At 48.4% G+C, this 19,500-nt stretch overlaps 1 protein-coding gene across 1 annotated transcript in view; it reads right to left on the reverse strand.

The window, feature by feature from the left end:
* The window catches only part of LOC139371464 (inositol hexakisphosphate kinase 1-like), a 39,333-nt gene extending 22,528 nt beyond the window's left edge, over positions 1–16,805 (reverse strand). Inside the window, exon 1 of the mRNA XM_071111898.1 lies at positions 16,626–16,805. Within this exon, the coding sequence (XP_070967999.1) occupies positions 16,626–16,734 (109 nt within the window). The 5' untranslated portion in view covers positions 16,735–16,805. The remainder of the gene's footprint in view (positions 1–16,625) is intronic.
* Between the last annotated feature and the right edge of the window lie 2,695 nt (positions 16,806–19,500).

Genomic DNA, 19,500 nt, shown 5'->3' on the forward strand with positions numbered 1-19,500 from the left:
GAGAAAGCCTATTCCCCCTCAGGAGACTAAAAAGATTTGGCATGGGTCCTCAGATCCTCAAAAGGTTCTATAGCTGCACCATCGAGAGCATCCTGAGTGGTTGCAACACTGCCTGGTATGGCAACTACTCGGCCTCCGACCGCAAAGCACTACAGAGGGTAGTGTGTACGGCCCAGTACATCACTGGGGCCAAGCTTCCTGCCAACCAGGAACTCTTTTCGGTGTTAGAGGAGGGCAATAACAATTGTTAAAGACTCCAGCCACCCTAGTGTCGTGGCTGAATCAGAGTTAGATAGGTAACATAGATAAATAAGATGTTTTATCTTATTCTTGGACTATATTGTTGGCAGTTGCAGTTATCCCTTCTCAGCTAGTGCTCAGTCACTTGGGGCCCAGAGAGGGGAGAGGTCAGGCTTGTCTTCATATGTCAATGTATCTGTTAAACCATGTGATGCTATGAAGAATATCAGAAGGGGAGGAGGACAGAATGGAGGCTTGTCTTCTTATGGGAATGTGTCTAACTATTGTATGTCCCCTCTGAGGTTGCCCTTATCTTGATCTAGTATATGACCTAAGAGGCTCACTGTCTCCGTGAGCTTGTCCAGGAGAGATTGTATTTGAGATGAGAGTATCTAGAATTGACAATTGATATATGCCATCAAATGAGGTAATGCTTGGTCCTAAGTGGTACCAAGAACGAGATTAGACTCTTGTCTAAAGAGACCAAACTGAACGATAATTTATAGCCAATGCTGTCTGGCTATGGGATGCTCCTCTCTCAATTAAAAGTCTTCCTTTGTAATGTTCCTAAGATCTGTTATTCGTCATGTGAGTTGAGAGGGGTGTGTCTTGGCTATAAATGATACTAAGAATTGTTTTGTAAGGACTCTCAGAGAATTCATTTATAGACACTGAATTGATCTGAGAGTCACAGGGCTATGGTGAAGCTCATACAGTGGGGCAAAAAAGTATTTAGTCAGCCACCAATTGTGCATGTTCTCCCACTTAAAAAGATGAGAGAGGCCTGTAATTTTCATCATAGGTACACTTCAACTATGACACACAAAATGAGAAAAAAAATCCAGAAAATCACATTGTAGGATTTTTTATGAATTTATTTGCAAATTATGGTGGAAAATAAGTATTTGGTCACCTACAAACAAGCAAGATTTCTGGCTCTTCTTTAAGAGGCTCCACAACCTCAAACAGTCACACTCCAAACTCCACTATGGCCAAGACCAAAGAGCTGTCAAAGGACACCAGAAACAAAATTGTAGACCTGCACCAGGCTGGGAAGACTGAATCTGCAATAGGTAAGCAGCTTGGTTTGAGGAAATCAACTGTGGGAGCAATTATTAGGAAATGGAAGACATACAAAACCACTGATAATCTCCCTCGATCTGGGGCTCCACGCAAGATCTCACCTCGTGGGGTCAAAATTATCACAAGAACGGTGAGCAAAAATCCCAGAACCACACGGGGGGACCTAGTGAATGACCTGCAGAGAGCTGGGACCAAAGTAACAAAGCCTACCATCAGTAACACACTACGCCGCCAGGGACTCAAATCAAAAGTGTAGGGGATGTAACAGGCCTCCTCCAACAGGAACCCAGGTCTTTTTATAAACTGTCCAACTCCACATGATTGATTACACCAAACGATGCCATCCCAAACACAGGTGGCTGGCTGGCAGGGTGCTGCTCTCGTTTGGTGTTTTAACCACTTCCTGTCTCCTCCTCTTAATCTATGATAAATAGCAGAGCAGAGGACACTGTAGCCTGGTTTCATATCTGTTTGTACCATCTTGCAAACTCCTAGTCCTTGGATCTGATAACAAGACTGATCTGGCACCAGGCTAAGACAGTGAAACAGTGTTTCTGTTTTAAACACTTCCTCTCTCTCTCTCTTCCTGCTCTCTCCATGTTAATGGCTTGGTTCCGTCTGTCTAATCCACTGACACACTGCCTAACACGTTCACAGGATTGGTTAACACTTGAGGTTCCTGGGGGGTCTCCACCGAGCAAATCTGCTTTTAGTTTTAATGCACCATATGGCTGGAACAAAATTCTAAATACATTTCATCCTGATGTGCCGTTAGGGCAATAGAATATAGAATATATAAATACATATTTATATATAATATAAAGTATTGATTCAGGACTTATCAACTTTTTCTGGGTGATGTTTTATTTGTGCTTTATTTTAATGTGTATCCACCACCGTTCAAAAGTTTGGGGTCCCTTAGAAATGTCCTTGTTTTTGAAAGAAAAGCACATTTTTTGACCATTAAAATAACATCAAATTGATCAGAAACACAGGTGTAGGCATTGTTAATGTTGTAAATGACTGTTGTAGCTGGAAACGGCTGATTTTTTAAATGGAATATCTACATAGGTGTACAGAGGCCCATTATCAGCAACCATCACTCCTGTGTTCCAATGGCACGTTGTGTTAGCTACTAAGTTTATCATTTTAAAAGGCTAGTTGATCATTAGAAAACCCTTTTGCAATTGTGTTAGCACAGCTGAAAATGGTTGTGCTGATTAAAGAAGCAATAAAACTGGCCTTCTTTAGACTAGTTGAGTATCTGGAGCATCAGCATTTGTGGGTTCGATTACAGGTTCAAAATGGCCAAAAACAAAGAAACTCGTCTTCAGAAACTCGTCAGTCTATTCTTGTTCTGGGAAATGAAGACTATTCCATGCGAGAAATTGTCAAGAAACTGAAGACCTCGTACAACGCTGTGTACTACTCCCTTCACAGCACAGAGCAAACTGGCTCTAACCAGAATAGAGAGGGAGGCCAACTGAGGAAGAGGACAAGTACATTAGTGTGTTTAGTTTGAGAAACAGACACCTCACAAGTCCTCAACTGGCAGCTTCATTAAAAAGTACCGCAAAACAGCAGTCTCAACGTCAACAGTGAAGAGTTGGTGCGACTCCGGGGTGCTGGACATCTAGCAGAGTTGCAAACAAGATCTCAGACTGGCCAATAAAAAGAAAAGATAAAGATGGGCAAAAGAACACAGACACTGGAACTCTGGACAGAGAATCCCGGAGTCGCCTCTTCACTGTTGACGATGAGACTGGACAGAGGAACTCTGGACAGAGCATCCCGGAGTCACCTCTTCACTGTTGACGTTGAGACTGGACAGAGGAACTCTGGACAGAGAATCCCGGAGTCACCTCTTCACTGTTGACGTTGAGACTGGACAGAGGAACTCTGGACAGAGCATCCCGGAGTCACCTCTTCACTGTTGACGTTGAGACTGGACAGAGGAACTCTGGACAGAGAATCCCGGAGTCACCTCTTCACTGTTGACGTTGAGACTGGACAGAGGAACTCTGGACAGAGAATCCCAGAGTCACCTCTTCACTGTTGACGTTGAGACTGGACAGAGGAACTCTGGACAGAGAATCCCGGAGTCACCTCTTCACTGTTGACGTTGAGACTGGACAGAGGAACTCTGGACAGAGAATCCCGAAGTCGCCTCTTCACTGTTGACGATGAGACTGGACAGAGGAACTCTGGACAGAGAATCCCGGAGTCACCTCTTCACTGTTGACGTTGAGACTGGACAGAGGAACTCTGGACAGAGAATCCCGGAGTCACCTCTTCACTGTTGACGATGAGACTGGACAGAGGAACTCTGGACAGAGAATCCCGGAGTCACCTATTCACTGTTGACGATGAGACTGGACAGAGGAACTCTGGACAGAGAATCCCGGAGTCGCCTCTTCACTGTTGACGATGAGACTGGACAGAGGAACTCTGGACAGAGCATCCCGGAGTCACCTCTTCACTGTTGACGATGAGACTGGACAGAGGAACTCTGGACAGAGAATCCCGGAGTCGCCTCTTCACTGTTGACGATGAGACTGGACAGAGGAACTCTGGACAGAGAATCCCGGAGTCGCCTCTTCACTGTTGATGTTGAGACTGGACAGAGGAACTCTGCCTAGAAGGCCAGCATCCTGGAGTCACCTCTTCACTGTTGACAATGAGACTGGACAGAGGAACTCTGGACAGAGAATCCCGGAGTCGCCTCTTCACTGTTGACGATGAGACTGGACAGAGGAACTCTGGACAGAGAATCCCGGAGTCGCCTCTTCACTGTTGACGATGAGACTGGACAGAGGAACTCTGCCTAGAAGGCCAGCATCCTGGAGTCACCTCTTCACTGTTGACGTTGAGACTGGACAGAGGAACTCTGCCTAGAAGGCCATCATCCTGGAGTCATCTCTTCACTGTTGACGATGAGACTGGACAGAGGAACTCTGCCTAGAAGGCCAGCATCCTGGAGTCACCTCTTCACTGTTGACGATGAGACTGGACAGAGGAACTCTGGAGAGAGAATCCTGGAGTCGCCTCTTCACTGTTGACGATGAGACTGGACAGAGGAACTCTGCCTGGACGGTCAGCATCCCGGAGTCACCTCTTCACTGTTGACGATGAGACTGGACAGAGGAACTCTGCCTGGACGGTCAGCATCCCGGAGTCGCCTCTTCACTGTTGACGTTGAGACTGGACAGAGGAACTCTGCCTGGACGGTCAGCATCCTGGAGTCGCCTCTTCACTGTTGACGATGAGACTGGACAGAGGAACTCTGCCTGGACGGTCAGCATCCCGGAGTCACCTCTTCACTGTTGACGATGAGACTGGACAGAGGAACTCTGGCTGGACGGTCAGCATCCCGGAGTCACCTCTTCACTGTTGACGATGAGACTGGACAGAGGAACTCTGCCTGGACGGTCAGCATCCCGGAGTCACCTCTTCACTGTTGACGTTGAGACTGGACAGAGGAACTCTGCCTGGACGGTCAGCATCCTGGAGTCGCCTCTTCACTGTTGACGATGAGACTGGACAGACGAACTCTGCCTGGACGGTCAGCATCCCGGAGTCACCTCTTCACTGTTGACGATGAGACTGGACAGAGGAACTCTGCCTGGACGGTCAGCATCCCGGAGTCACCTCTTCACTGTTGACGATGAGACTGGACAGAGGAACTCTGCCTGGACGGTCAGCATCCCGGAGTCACCTCTTCACTGTTGACGATGAGACTGGACAGAGGAACTCTGCCTAGAAGGTCAGCATCCCTGAGTCACCTCTTCACTGTTGACGTTGAGACTGGACAGAGGAACTCTGCCTAGAAGGTCAGCATCCCTGAGTCACCTCTTCACTGTTGACGTTGAGACTGGACAGAGGAACTCTGCCTAGAAGGTCAGCATCCCTGAGTCACCTCTTCACTGTTGACGTTGAGACTGGACAGAGGAACACTGCCTAGAAGGCCAGCATCCTGGAGTCACCTCTTCACTGTTAACGTTGAGACTGGACAGAGGAACTCTGCCTAGAAGGCCAGCATCCAGGAGTCGCCTCTTCACTGTTGACGTTGAGACTGGACAGAGGAACTCTGCCTAGAATGCCAGCATCCTGGAGTCGCCTCTTCACTGTTGACGTTGAGACTGGACAGAGGAACTCTGCCTAGAAGGTCAGCATCCCTGAGTCACCTCTTCACTGTTGACGATGAGACTGGACAGAGGAACTCTGCCTAGAAGTCCAGCATCCCTGAGTCACCTCTTCACTGTTGACGATGACACTGGACAGAGGAACTCTGCCTAGAAGGTCAGCATCCCTGAGTCACCTCTATACTGTTAACGATTAGACTGGACAGAGGAACTCTGCCTAGAAGTCCAGCATCCCGGAGTCACCTCTTCACTGTTGACGTTGAGACTGGACAGAGGAACTCTGCCTAGAAGGTCAGCATCCTGGAGTCGCCTCTTCACTGTTGACGATGAGACTGGACAGAGGAACTCTGCCTAGAATGCCAGCATCCTGGAGTCGCCTCTTCACTGTTGACGTTGAGACTGGACAGAGGAACTCTGCCTAGAAGGTCAGCATCCCTGAGTCACCTCTTCACTGTTGACGATGAGACTGGACAGAGGAACTCTGCCTAGAAGTCCAGCATCCCTGAGTCACCTCTTCACTGTTGACGTTGAGACTGGACAGAGGAACTCTGCCTAGAAGGTCAGCATCCTGGAGTCGCCTCTTCACTGTTGACGATGAGACTGGACAGAGGAACTCTGCCTAGACGGTCAGCATCCTGGAGTCACCTCTTCACTGTTGACGTTGAGACTGGACAGAGGAACTCTGCCTAGAAGTCCAGCATCTCAGAGTCGCCTCTTCACTGTTGACGTTGAGACTGGACAGAGGAACTCTGCCTGGACGGTCAGCATCCCGGAGTCGCCTCTTCACTGTTGACGTTGAGACTGGACAGAGGAACTCTGCCTAGAAGTCCAGCATCCCGGAGTCACCTCTTCACTGTTGACGTTGAGACTGGACAGAGGAACTCTGCCTGGACGGTCAGCATCCCGGAGTCGCCTCTTCACTGTTGACGTTGAGACTGGACAGAGGAACTCTGCCTAGAAGTCCAGCATCCCGGAGTCACCTCTTCACTGTTGACGTTGAGACTGGACAGAGGAACTCTGCCTAGAAGGTCAGCATCCTGGAGTCGCCTCTTCACTGTTGACGTTGAGACTGGACAGAGGAACTCTGCCTAGAAGTCCAGCATCCCGGAGTCACCTCTTCACTGTTGACGTTGAGACTGGACAGAGGAACTCTGCCTAGAAGGTCAGCATCCTGGAGTCGCCTCTTCACTGTTGACGTTGAGACTGGACAGAGGAACTCTGCCTAGAAGGCCAGCATCCTGGAGTCTCCTCTTCACTGTTGACGTTGAGACTGGACAGAGGAACTCTGCCTAGACGGTCAGCATCCCGGAGTCTCCTCTTCACTATTGACGTTGAGACTGGACAGAGGAACTCTGCCTAGACGGTCAGCATCCCGGAGTCGCCTCTTCACTGTTGACGATTTAGACTGGACAGAGGAACTCTGCCTAGACGGTCAGCATCCCGGAGTCGCCTCTTCACTGTTGACGATGAGACTGGACAGAGGAACTCTGCCTAGACGGTCAGCATCCTGGAGTCACCTCTTCACTGTTGACGTTGAGACTGGACAGAGGAACTCTGCCTAGAAGTCCAGCATCTCAGAGTCGCCTCTTCACTGTTGACGTTGAGACTGGACAGAGGAACTCTGCCTGGACGGTCAGCATCCCGGAGTCGCCTCTTCACTGTTGACGATTTAGACTGGACAGAGGAACTCTGCCTAGAAGGTCAGCATCCTGGAGTCGCCTCTTCACTGTTGACGATGAGACTGGACAGAGGAACTCTGCCTAGACGGTCAGCATCCTGGAGTCACCTCTTCACTGTTGACGTTGAGACTGGACAGAGGAACTCTGCCTAGAAGTCCAGCATCTCAGAGTCGCCTCTTCACTGTTGACGTTGAGACTGGACAGAGGAACTCTGCCTGGACGGTCAGCATCCCGGAGTCGCCTCTTCACTGTTGACGTTGAGACTGGACAGAGGAACTCTGCCTAGAAGTTCAGCATCCCGGAGTCACCTCTTCACTGTTGACGTTGAGACTGGACAGAGGAACTCTGCCTAGAAGGTCAGCATCCTGGAGTCGCCTCTTCACTGTTGACGTTGAGACTGGACAGAGGAACTCTGCCTAGAAGGCCAGCATCCTGGAGTCTCCTCTTCACTGTTGACGTTGAGACTGGACAGAGGAACTCTGCCTAGACGGTCAGCATCCCGGAGTCTCCTCTTCACTATTGACGTTGAGACTGGACAGAGGAACTCTGCCTAGACGGTCAGCATCCCGGAGTCGCCTCTTCACTGTTGACGATTTAGACTGGACAGAGGAACTCTGCCTATACGGTCAGCATCCTGGACTCGCCTCTTCACTGTTGACGATTTAGACTGGACAGAGGAACTCTGCCTAGACGGTCAGCATCCCGGACTCGCCTCTTCACTGTTGACGATGAGACTGGTGTTTTGCAGGTACCATTTAATTAGCTTTTCTTTCAAAGTGAGCCCAAACTTTTGAACGGTAGTGTATATTTAGGCATAATGTGTACATTTGTGTTGTATATATTTTTATATATGTATTTATTTAACCCTTATTTTACCAGGTAAATTGCATGAGAACACATTCTCATTTACAGCAACGACCTGGGGAATAGTTACAGGGGAGAGGAGGTGGGCGAATGAGCCAATTGTAAACGGAGGATTATTAGGTGGCCATGTTAGTATGAGGGCCAGATTGTAAACGGAGGACTATTAGGTGGCCATGTTAGTATGAGGGCCAGATTGTAAACTGAGGATTATTAGGTGGCCATGTTAGTATGAGGGCCAGATTGTAAACACAGGATTATTAGGTGGCCATGTTAGTATGAGGGCCAGATTGTAAACGGAGGATTATTAGGTGGCCATGTTAGTATGAGGGCCAGATTGTAAACGGAGGATTATTAGGTGGCCATGTTAGTATGAGGGCCAGATTGTAAACGGAGGATTATTAGGTGGCCATGTTAGTATGAGGGCCAGATTGTAAACTGAGGATTATTAGGTGGCCATGTTAGTATGAGGGCCAGATTGTAAACGGAGGATTATTAGGTGGCCATGTTAGTATGAGGGCCAGATTGTAAACGGAGGATTATTAGGTGGCCATGTTAGTATGAGGGCCAGATTGTAAACGGAGGATTATTAGGTGGCCATGTTAGTATGAGGGCCAGATTGTAAACGGAGGATTATTAGGTGGCCATGTTAGTATGAGGGCCAGATTGTAAACGGAGGACTATTAGGTGGCCATGTTAGTATGAGGGCCAGATTGTAAACGGAGGATTATTAGGTGGCCATGTTAGTATGAGGGCCAGATTGTAAACGGAGGACTATTAGGTAGCCATGTTAGTATGAGGGCCAGATTGTAAACAGAGGATTATTAGGTGGCCATGTTAGTATGAGGGCCAGATTGTAAAAGGAGGATTATTAGGTGGCCATGTTAGTATGAGGGCCAGATTGTAAACGGAGGATTATTAGGTGGCCATGTTAGTATGAGGGCCAGATTGTAAACTGAGGATTATTAGGTGGCCATGTTAGTATGAGGGCCAGATTGTAAACGGAGGATTATTAGGTGGCCATGTTAGTATGAGGGCCAGATTGTAAACGGAGGATTATTAGGTGGCCATGTTAGTATGAGGGCCAGATTGTAAACGGAGGATTATTAGGTGGCCATGTTAGTATGAGGGCCAGATTGTAAACAGAGGATTATTAGGTGGCCATGTTAGTATGAGGGCCAGATTGTAAACTGAGGATTATTAGGTGGCCATGTTAGTATGAGGGCCAGATTGTAAACGGAGGATTATTAGGTGGCCATGTTAGTATGAGGGCCAGATTGTAAATGGAGGATTATTAGGTGGCCATGTTAGTATGAGGGCCAGATTGTAAACGGAGGACTATTAGGTGGCCATGTTAGTATGAGGGCCAGATTGTAAACAGAGGATTATTAGGTGGCCATGTTAGTATGAGGGCCAGATTGTAAAAGGAGGATTATTAGGTGGCCATGTTAGTATGAGGGCCAGATTGTAAACGGAGGATTATTAGGTGGCCATGTTAGTATGAGGGCCAGATTGTAAACGGAGGACTATTAGGTGGCCATGTTAGTATGAGGGCCAGATTGTAAACAGAGGATTATTAGGTGGCCATGTTAGTATGAGGGCCAGATTGTAAAAGGAGGATTATTAGGTGGCCATGTTAGTATGAGGGCCAGATTGTAAAAGGAGGATTATTAGGTGGCCATGTTAGTATGAGGGCCAGATTGTAAACGGAGGATTATTAGGTGGCCATGTTAGTATGAGGGCCAGATTGTAAACGGAGGATTATTAGGTGGCCATGTTAGTATGAGGGCCAGATTGTAAACGGAGGATTATTAGGTGGCCATGTTAGTATGAGGGCCAGATTGTAAAAGAGACCTAGGTTTCAATAACTTTTCCCCTGTTAAAATAAAGGTTAAATAAAACTAAAATAATATGAACGTATAATGCTATAGTTAAGCAATAAGGCCAGAGGTGGTGTGGAATACGGCCAATATACCACGGCTAAGGGATGTTTATAGGCATGAGGCAACGCCCTTAGCCGTGGTACATTGGCCATATTCCACAAACCCCAGAGGTGCCCTATTGCTGTTATAAACTGGTTACCAACATAATTAGGGCAGAACAAATACAGGTTTTGTCATACCTGTGGTATACGGTCTGATATACCAATCAGCATTCAGGGCTCGAACCACCCAGTTTATAATGTCTGATATACCACAGCTTTCAGCCGATCGGCATTCAGGACCCAAACCAACTGGTTAATAATTATAGTTATAACATCCTCACATCACACTCCCTGTAGTATCAGCCCTGTCAAGAGAGAGAAAACTCCCTGTAATGTCAGCCCTGTCGAGAGAGAGAACACTCCCTGTAATGTCAGCCCTGTCGAGAGAGAGAACACTCCCTGTAATGTCAGCCCTGTCGAGAGAGAAAGAACACTCCCTGTAATGTCAGCCCTGTCGAGAGAGAGAACACTCCCTGTAGTATCAGCCCTGTCGAGAGAGAGAACACTCCCTGTAATGTCAGCCCTGTCGAGAGAGAGAGAACACTCCCTGTAATGTCAGCCCTGTCGAGAGAGAGAGAACACTCCCTGTAATGTCAGCCCTGTCGAGAGAGAGAGAGAACACTCCCTGTAATGTCAGCCCTGTCGAGAGAGAGAGAGAACACTCCCTGTAATGTCAGCCCTGTCATGAGAGAGAGAACACTCCCTGTAATGTCAGCCCTGTCGAGAGAGAGAACACTCCCTGTAATGTCAGCCCTGTCGAGAGAACACTCCCAGTAATGTCAGCCCTGTCAAGAGAGAGAACACTCCCTGTAGTATCAGCCCTGTCGAGAGAGAGAGAGAACACTCCCTGTAATGTCAGCCCTGTCGAGAGAGAGAGAGAACACTCCCTGTAATGTCAGCCCTGTCATGAGCGAGAGAACACTCCCTGTAATGTCAGCCCTGTCGAGAGAGAGAACACTCCCTGTAATGTCAGCCCTGTCGAGAGAACACTCCCAGTAATGTCAGCCCTGTCAAGAGAGAGAACACTCCCTGTAGTATCAGCCCTGTCGAGAGAGAGAACACTCCCTGTAATGTCAGCCCTGTCGAGAGAGAGAGAACACTCCCTGTAATGTCAGCCCTGTCGAGAGAGAGAGAACACTCCCTGTAATGTCAGCCCTGTCGAGAGAGAGAGAACACTCCCTGTAATGTCAGCGCAGTCGAGAGAGAGAACACTCCCTGTAATGTCAGCCCTGTCATGAGAGAGAGAACACTCCCTATAATGTCAGCCCTGTCGAGAGAGAGAACACTCCCTGTAATGTCAGCCCTGTCGAGAGAACACTCCCAGTAATGTCAGCCCTGTCAAGAGAGAGAACACTCCCTGTAGTATCAGCCCTGTCGAGAGAGAGAACACTCCCTGTAATGTCAGCCCTGTCGAGAGAGAGAGAACACTCCCTGTAATGTCAGCCCTGTCAAGAGAGAGAACACTCCCTGTAATGTCAGCCCTGTCAAGAGAGAGAACACTCCCTGTAATGTCAGCCCTGTCAAGGGAGAGAACACTCCCTGTAATGTCAGCCCTGTCGAGAGAGAGAACACTCCCTGTAATGTCAGCCCTGTCAAGAGAGAGAACACTCCCTGTAATGCCAGCCCTGTCAAGAGAGAGAACACTCCCTGTAATGTCAGCCCTGTCGAGAGAGAGAGAACACTCCCTGTAATGTCAGCCCTGTCGGGAGAGAGAACACTCCCTGTAATGTCAGCCCTGTCAAGAGAGAACACTCCCTGTAATGTCAGCCCTGATTGGCTCAAACACATGAAGACATTTTTATGGAAATAAATTCCACAAATTAACTTTCACCCCACTACCACTATCAGATTAGCGACATAAAGGAGACTAGTCATCTACCACCCCACTACCACTATCAGATTAGAGCCATAAAGGAGACTAGACATCTACCACCCCACTACCACTATCAGATTAGAGACATAAAGGAGACTAGACATCTACCACCCCACTACCACTATCAGATTAGAGCCATAAAGGAGACTAGACATTTACCACCCCACTACCACTATCAGATTAGAGCCATAAAGGAGACTAGACATTTACCACCCCACTACCACTATCAGATTAGCGACATAAAGGAGACTAGTCATCTACCACCCCACTACCACTATCAGATTAGAGCCATAAAGGAGACGATGCATCTACCACCCCACTACCACTATAAGATTAGAGCCATAAAGGAGACTAGACATTTACCACCCCACTACCACTATCAGATTAGAGCCATAAAGGAGACTAGACATCTACCACCCCACTACCACTATCAGATTAGAGCCACAAAGGAGACTAGACATTTACCACCCCACTACCACTATCAGATTAGCGACATAAAGGAGACTAGTCATCTACCACCCCATTACCACTATCAGATTAGAGCCATAAAGGAGACTAGACATCTACCACCCCACTACCACTACTGTTCTCATCATGAAATGATTTACCCTTTATATCTAAAAATGACCATATACACAGTGATCATTTGAAGCAAAACTATTACTGATGGTGAACCTGAACAATCAAAATGTTTTGTAAACCCAGTTCAGCAGGTATAGACAGATGAGCGTCTCCAGTAGTTGACCTTTATTACAGATCACAACAACCTAACAAATGTTATACAGTATCAGTCAAGGGTTTCTCTTATTTAAAAAAAACGATTTTCTACATTGCAGAATAATAATAATAACAACAACAACAACAACAACAACAATAAAACTGATGTAGTAACCAAAGAAAGTGTTAAACAAATCAAATATATTTTAGAATCTTCAAAGTAGTCACCCTTTTCCTTGATGACAGCTTTGCACACTCTCGGCATTCCCTCAACCAGCTTCATGAGGTAGTCACCTGGAATGCATTTCAATTAACATGCGTCTCTTGTTCAAAGTTCATTTGTGGATTTTATTTTCATAAAAATGTCTTCATGTGTTTGAGCCAATCAGTTGTGTTGTGACTAAGGTAGGGGTGGTATACAGAAGACAGCCCTATTTGGTTAAAGACCAAGTCCATATTATGGCAAGAACAGCTAAAATTTAAAGAACTTTAAAAAGTTTGTTCAAGTGCAGTCGCAAAAACCATCGAGCGTTATGATGAAACAGGAAAGGAAGACCCAGAGTTCCCTCTGCTATGATGAAACTGGCTCTTATGAGGACCGCCACAGGAAAGGAAGACCCAGAGTTCCCTCTGCTGCAGAGGATAAGTTCACTAGAGTTACCTGTCTCTCATGAGGACCGCCACAGGAAAGGAAGACCCAGAGTTACCTCTGCTGCAGAGGATAAGATCATTAGAGTTACCTGTCTCTTATGAGGACCGCCACAGGAAAGGAAGACCCAGAGTTACCTCTGCTGCAGAGGATAAGTTCATTAGAGTTACCTGTCTCTCATGAGGACCGCCACAGGAAAGGAAGACCCAGAGTTCCCTCTGCTGCAGAGGATAAGTTCATTAGAGTTACCTGTCTCTCATGAGGACCGCCACAGGAAAGGAAGACCCAGAGTTACCTCTGCTGCAGAGGATAAGTTCATTAGAGTTACCTGTCTCTCATGAGGACCGCCACAGGAAAGGAAGACCCAGAGTTCCCTCTGCTGCAGAGGATAAGTTCATTAGAGTTACCTGTCTCTCATGAGGACCGCCACAGGAAAGGAAGACCCAGAGTTCCCTCTGCTGCAGAGGATAAGTTCATTAGAGTTACCTGTCTCTCATGAGGACCGCCACAGGAAAGGAAGACCCAGAGTTACCTCTGCTGCAGAGGATAAGATCATTAGAGTTACCTGTCTCTCATGAGGACCGCCACAGGAAAGGAAGACCCAGAGTTACCTCTGCTGCAGAGGATAAGTTCATTAGAGTTACCTGTCTCTCATGAGGACCGCCACAGGAAAGGAAGACCCAGAGTTACCTCTGCTGCAGAGGATAAGTTCATTAGAGTTACCTGTCTCTCATGAGGACCGCCACAGGAAAGGAAGACCCAGAGTTACCTCTGCTGCAGAGGATAAGTTCATTAGAGTTACCTGTCTCTCATGAGGACCGCCACAGGAAAGGAAGACCCAGAGTTCCCTCTGCTGCAGAGGATAAGATCATTAGAGTTACCTGTCTCTTATGAGGACCGCCACAGGAAAGGAAGACCCAGAGTTACCTCTGCTGCAGAGGATAAGTTCATTAGAGTTACCTGGCTCTCATGAGGACCGCCACAGGAAAGGAAGACCCAGAGTTACCTCTGCTGCAGAGGATAAGATCATTAGAGTTACCTGTCTCTCATGAGGACCGCCACAGGAAAGGAAGACCCAGAGTTCCCTCTGCTGCAGAGGATAAGATCATTAGAGTTACCTGTCTCTCTCAGGAAAGGAAGACCCAGAGTTACCTCTGCTGCAGAGGATAAGATCATTAGAGTTACCAGCCTCAAACTGCAGCCCAAATAAATGCTTCACAGAGTTCAAATACCAGACACATCTCAATATCAACTGTTCAGAGGAGACTGCGTGAATCAGGCCTTCATGGTCGAATTGCTGCAAAGAAAACACTACTAAAGGACACCAATAAGAAGAAGAGACTTGCTTGGCCAATGAGCAATGGACATTAGACGGGTGGAAATCTGTCCTTTGGTCTGATGTCTTTGTGAGACGCAGAGTAGGTGAATGGATGATCTCTGCATGTGTGGTTCCCATTGTGAAGCATGGAGGAGGAGGTGTGATGGTGTGGGGGTGCTTTGCTGGTGACACTGTCAGTGATCTATTTAGAATTCAAGGCACACTTAACCAGCATGGCTAAAACAGTATTCTGCAGCAATACACCATCCCATCTGGGTTGCACTTAGTGGGACGATCATTTGTTTTCAACAGGACAATGACCCAATACACCTCTAGGCTGTGTAAGGGCTATTTTACCAAGAAGGAGAGTGATGGAGTGCTGCATCAGATGACCTGGCCTCCACAATCCCCCGACCTCAACCCAATTAACATGGTTCGGGATGAGTTGGACTGCAGAGTGAAGCAAAAGCAGCCAAAAAGTGCTCAGCATATGTGGGAACTCCTTCAAGACTATTGGAAAAGCATTCCAGGTGAAGCTGGTTGAGAGAATGCCAAGAGTGTGCAAAGCTATCATCAAGACAAACGGGTGGCTTTTTGAAGAATCTCAAATCTCAAATATATTTTCATTTGTTTTGGTTACTACACTTTTTTGGTTACTACATGATTCCATATGTGTTATTTCATAGTGTTGATGTCTTCACTATTATTCTACAATGTAGAAAATAGTAAAAAATAAAGAAAAACCCTTGAATGAGTAGGTGTGTCCAACCTTTTGACTGGTACTGTAGGTTGCCCTCAACTAATAAAGACTAATATCACGCAAGCCATTTTAGCATTTCAATGCCACGCAGATGTGCAAGATCAGGAACAGGCGCTGACTAGTGCCGTGTTCTGCATGAGTCATATACCTGAATATGTTGTTGAATGATCTGCGTGGGCCATATACCTGAATATGGTGTTGAATGATCTGCATGAGCCATATACCTGAATCTAATTATTTTTAAAAGCCTAATGTTCTCGTGTCTTTCCGTTCGATAAGAATGTGACTTCAGTTTTACGCATCCTGACTTACTCCCGCGGTGCTCTTTATCTCAGAAAGTTTTTACGTTTTTTTAATAACCTACAAATATGTCAGGCCTAAAGGGAATGACGAGAGAGAGAGAGAGAGAGAGAGAGAGAGAGAGAGAGAGAGAGAGAGAGAGAGAGAGAGAACAAACAATAGCAAGACAGAAACATCTAATGAGTAAGTTTGAACAGAGTTGAACAAAGCTTAGTCTAATAGAACGAATGCATCCCTAACAGCCAAATTCTACAAATTGAAATGTCATAAAAGTATTAGGGCAAATAAAAGTCATGAGGCTCTAACGTCAGCATCTATAGACACACAGCTTGGTTTTAAATGACAAACATTACAGGCAACAACAAAGTATAATTGAGCAAAACAAATTCAAGATGGAAAAATCGAACAATAAATCAAAAATAACAAAAATTCTGAAAGAAATGAAGGGTAAATTGGTTATGTTAGAATATTATTGTACAGCCTACCTACAACACATAGAATCCTAGACCTAATGAAACAGGAAGATGAGGTGAAAACGTTTATTATTGAAATAAGGATCCTGTTCTGGGGACAGCAGTATTGCGTGGTCTATAGCCAGGCCCTTGATGATTTATCCAACCCCGGCACACAACGCACAGCCAGCGAGTCTCCTTCACTGTCACTTGCTCTATTCTGCACACATCGGCACACACAGACAGACACACTCTTTCCTGCCACAGCTCCAAGAAAAGATTTGGCTTCAAAATATATGTCATAATTCCTTCCCGGAACTGAGCTCGCGGTCTAAACGTTTTTGTGATTGTTTTAAACATTTTTTTAGTTGGCTGCTACGGGCGATAAGATCGTATATCAGGCGATTGTACAAGTACAGAATCATTAGGGTACAGCACAAACCTGGTAGACACTCCTCTCACACCTTTGTCCTCTGGTTTAAATTCCTTCATCTCAGGCAGGGACTCATAAAAGGTTAAGGTTAGCGGTTAGGGTCACAAGATTAGAGGTCAAGGTTTAACTCTTACCTTTGTACTCTGCTGTGAACTCCTTCATCTCAGGCGGCAGGGACTCGTAGAAGCGCTGCTCCCGGGTGATGAGTGGTTTACACACCGTGTGGTCGTCGTAGCGCATCATACTGGTGTGTCCTCCCACCTGGTGTACGAAGGGTTCTAGAGGCACCCCTCCACACCGCCTGCCCCCCAGCCCCAGGCCTGTCCCAAACCCCAGCCCTAACCCTGCCTGGCCCCCCAGCCCTAACCCTGCCTGGCCCACCAGTCCTAACCCTGCCTGGCCCACCAGCCCTAACCCTGCCTGGCCCACCAGTCCTAACCCTGCCTGGCCCTGGCCCAGTGCCCCACGTCCTAGCCCTGCCTGTCCCCCCAGCCCTAGCCCTGCCTGGCCCCCCAGCCCTAGCCCTGCCTGGCCCCCCAGCCCTAGCCCTGCCTGGCTCGCTCCGTTCTTCCCTGATGCTCCTTCCATGGTGTGGGAGAGGCACATGGCGTTAGAGGACCTGGTGGGGGTGGCAGGGGCGCGGGCTGGGGGGCGCAGGGCGCGGGCTGGGGGGCGCACGCTGCTGCCGGGAGGGGGAGGAGCCAGCCCGTCGGCCGCAACCAAACAGATCAATTAGATCTCAGCTCCTCGATGAATAGCACTGGGCGAGGATGTCACACCTTCACCAGTCACCTGAGAGATGGAAGGAAAGAGAGAGGGAACACAGAGAGAGAGAGACAGAGAGAGAGAGAGAGAGAGAGAGAGAGAGAGAGAGAGAGAGAGAGAACAGAGAGAGAGAGAGAGAGAGAGAGAGAGAGACAGAGACAGAGAGAGAGAGAGAGAGAGAGAGAGAGAGAGAGAACGAACGTCAGGCAGAAGTTCTACTGATTTAGGCCTAACCATTATTTAAGCAGGTAAACCAATTAGGATGAGCTGAGTTGACACAGACATCAGCATGAGAAATCAGAACCACAACACGGCAGGTTACTTCCTCCTCCCATGCTCTCTAGGGATTGGCTAATGGTGGGTGGATGCCAGAGAGAGATGTGTATCTGTCTGTGTTTAGGCTAAATGGTAGCTAGCCATCTGCCATCTGCAGAGCTCACTGCTCTGCCTGGCTACCCTGTCCTGTTGACACTTCATTACATTAGCCTGGTCCATGTCAGCACGCACAAACACACACACACACAGTCCCCACTCTCACACACCTAACAGTCAGTCTGACACTCTCTTACAGAGACAAACAAACATGAGTACCAGCATCTCTCAACCACCACAGGCCTGCCCCCCCCCCCTCCCTCATCGTCAACCTTGAAGCCCAGACAAACAAACATGAGTACCAGCATCTCTCAACCACCATCTCTCAACCACGCTCAGAGGAGAGTCGGGGGGGGGGGGGACACAGGGCTCAGAGGAGAGTCAGGGATCTGGGACCGAACCTTGACATGACAACATAGGCTGCCAGTGGGCTCAGAGGAGGCGGGGACACAGGGCTCAGAGGAGAGTCAGGGATCTGGGACCGAACCTTGACATGACAACATAGGCTGCCATTGGGCTCAGAGGAGGGGGGGGACACAGGGCTCAGAGGAGAGTCAGGGATCTGGGACCGAACCTTGACATGATAACATAGGCTGCCAGTGGTCTCAGAGGAGGGGGGACGACACAGGGCTCAGAGGAGAGTCAGGGATCTGGGACCAAACCTTGACATGACAACATAAGCTGCCAGTGGGCTCAGAGGAGGGGGGGGGACACAGGGCTCAGAGGAGAGTTAGGGATCTGGGACCGAACCTTGACATGACAACATAGGCTGCCAGTGGGCTCAGAGGAGGGGGGGGGACACAGGGCTCAGAGGAGAGTCAGGGATCTGGGACCGAACCTTGACATGACAACATAGGCTGCCAGTGGGCTCAGAGGAGGGGGGGGGGACACAGGGCTCAGAGGAGGGGGGGGGGGGACACAGGGCTCAGAGGAGAGTCAGGGATCTGGGACCGAACCTTGACATGACAACATAGGCTGCCAGTGGGCTCAGAAGAGGGGGGGGACACAGGGCTCAGAGGAGAGTCAGGGATCTGGGACCGAACCTTGACATGACAACATAGGCTGCCAGTGGGCTCAGAGGAGAGTCAGGGATCTGGGACCGAACCTTGACATGACAACATAGGCTGCCAGTGGGCTCAGAGGAGAGTCAGGGATCTGGGACCGAACCTTGACATGACAACATAGGCTGCCAGTGGGCTCAGAGGAGAGTCAGGGATCTGGGACCGAACCTTGACATGACAACATAGGCTGCCAGTGGGCTCAGAGGAGAGTCAGGGATCTGGGACCGAACCTTGATGACAACATAGGCTGCCAGTGGGCTCAGAGGAGAGTCAGGGATCTGGGACCGAACCTTGACATGACAACATAGGCTGCCAGTGGGCTCAGAGGAGAGTCAGGGATCTGGGACCGAACCTTGACATGACAACATAGGCTGCCAGTGGGCTCAGAGGAGAGTCAGGGATCTGGGACCGAACCTTGACATGACAACATAGGCTGCCAGTGGGCTCAGAGGAGAGTCAGGGATCTGGGACCGAACCTTGACATGACAACATAGGCTGCCAGTGGGCTCAGAGGAGAGTCAGGGATCTGGGACCGAACCTTGACATGACAACATAGGCTGCCAGTGGGCTCAGAGGAGAGTCAGGGATCTGGGACCGAACCTTGACATGACAACATAGGCTGCCAGTGAGCTCAGAGGAGAGTCAGGGATCTGGGACCGAACCTTGACATGACAACATAGGCTGCCAGTGGGCTCAGAGGAGAGTCAGGGATCTGGGACCGAACCTTGACATGACAACATAGGCTGCCAGTGGGCTCAGAGGAGAGTCAGGGATCTGGGACCGAACCTTGACATGACAACATAGGCTGCCA

This window comes from Oncorhynchus clarkii, chromosome 17 (assembly GCF_045791955.1).
Source record: "Oncorhynchus clarkii lewisi isolate Uvic-CL-2024 chromosome 17, UVic_Ocla_1.0, whole genome shotgun sequence".
Classification (NCBI taxonomy): domain Eukaryota; kingdom Metazoa; phylum Chordata; class Actinopteri; order Salmoniformes; family Salmonidae; genus Oncorhynchus; species Oncorhynchus clarkii.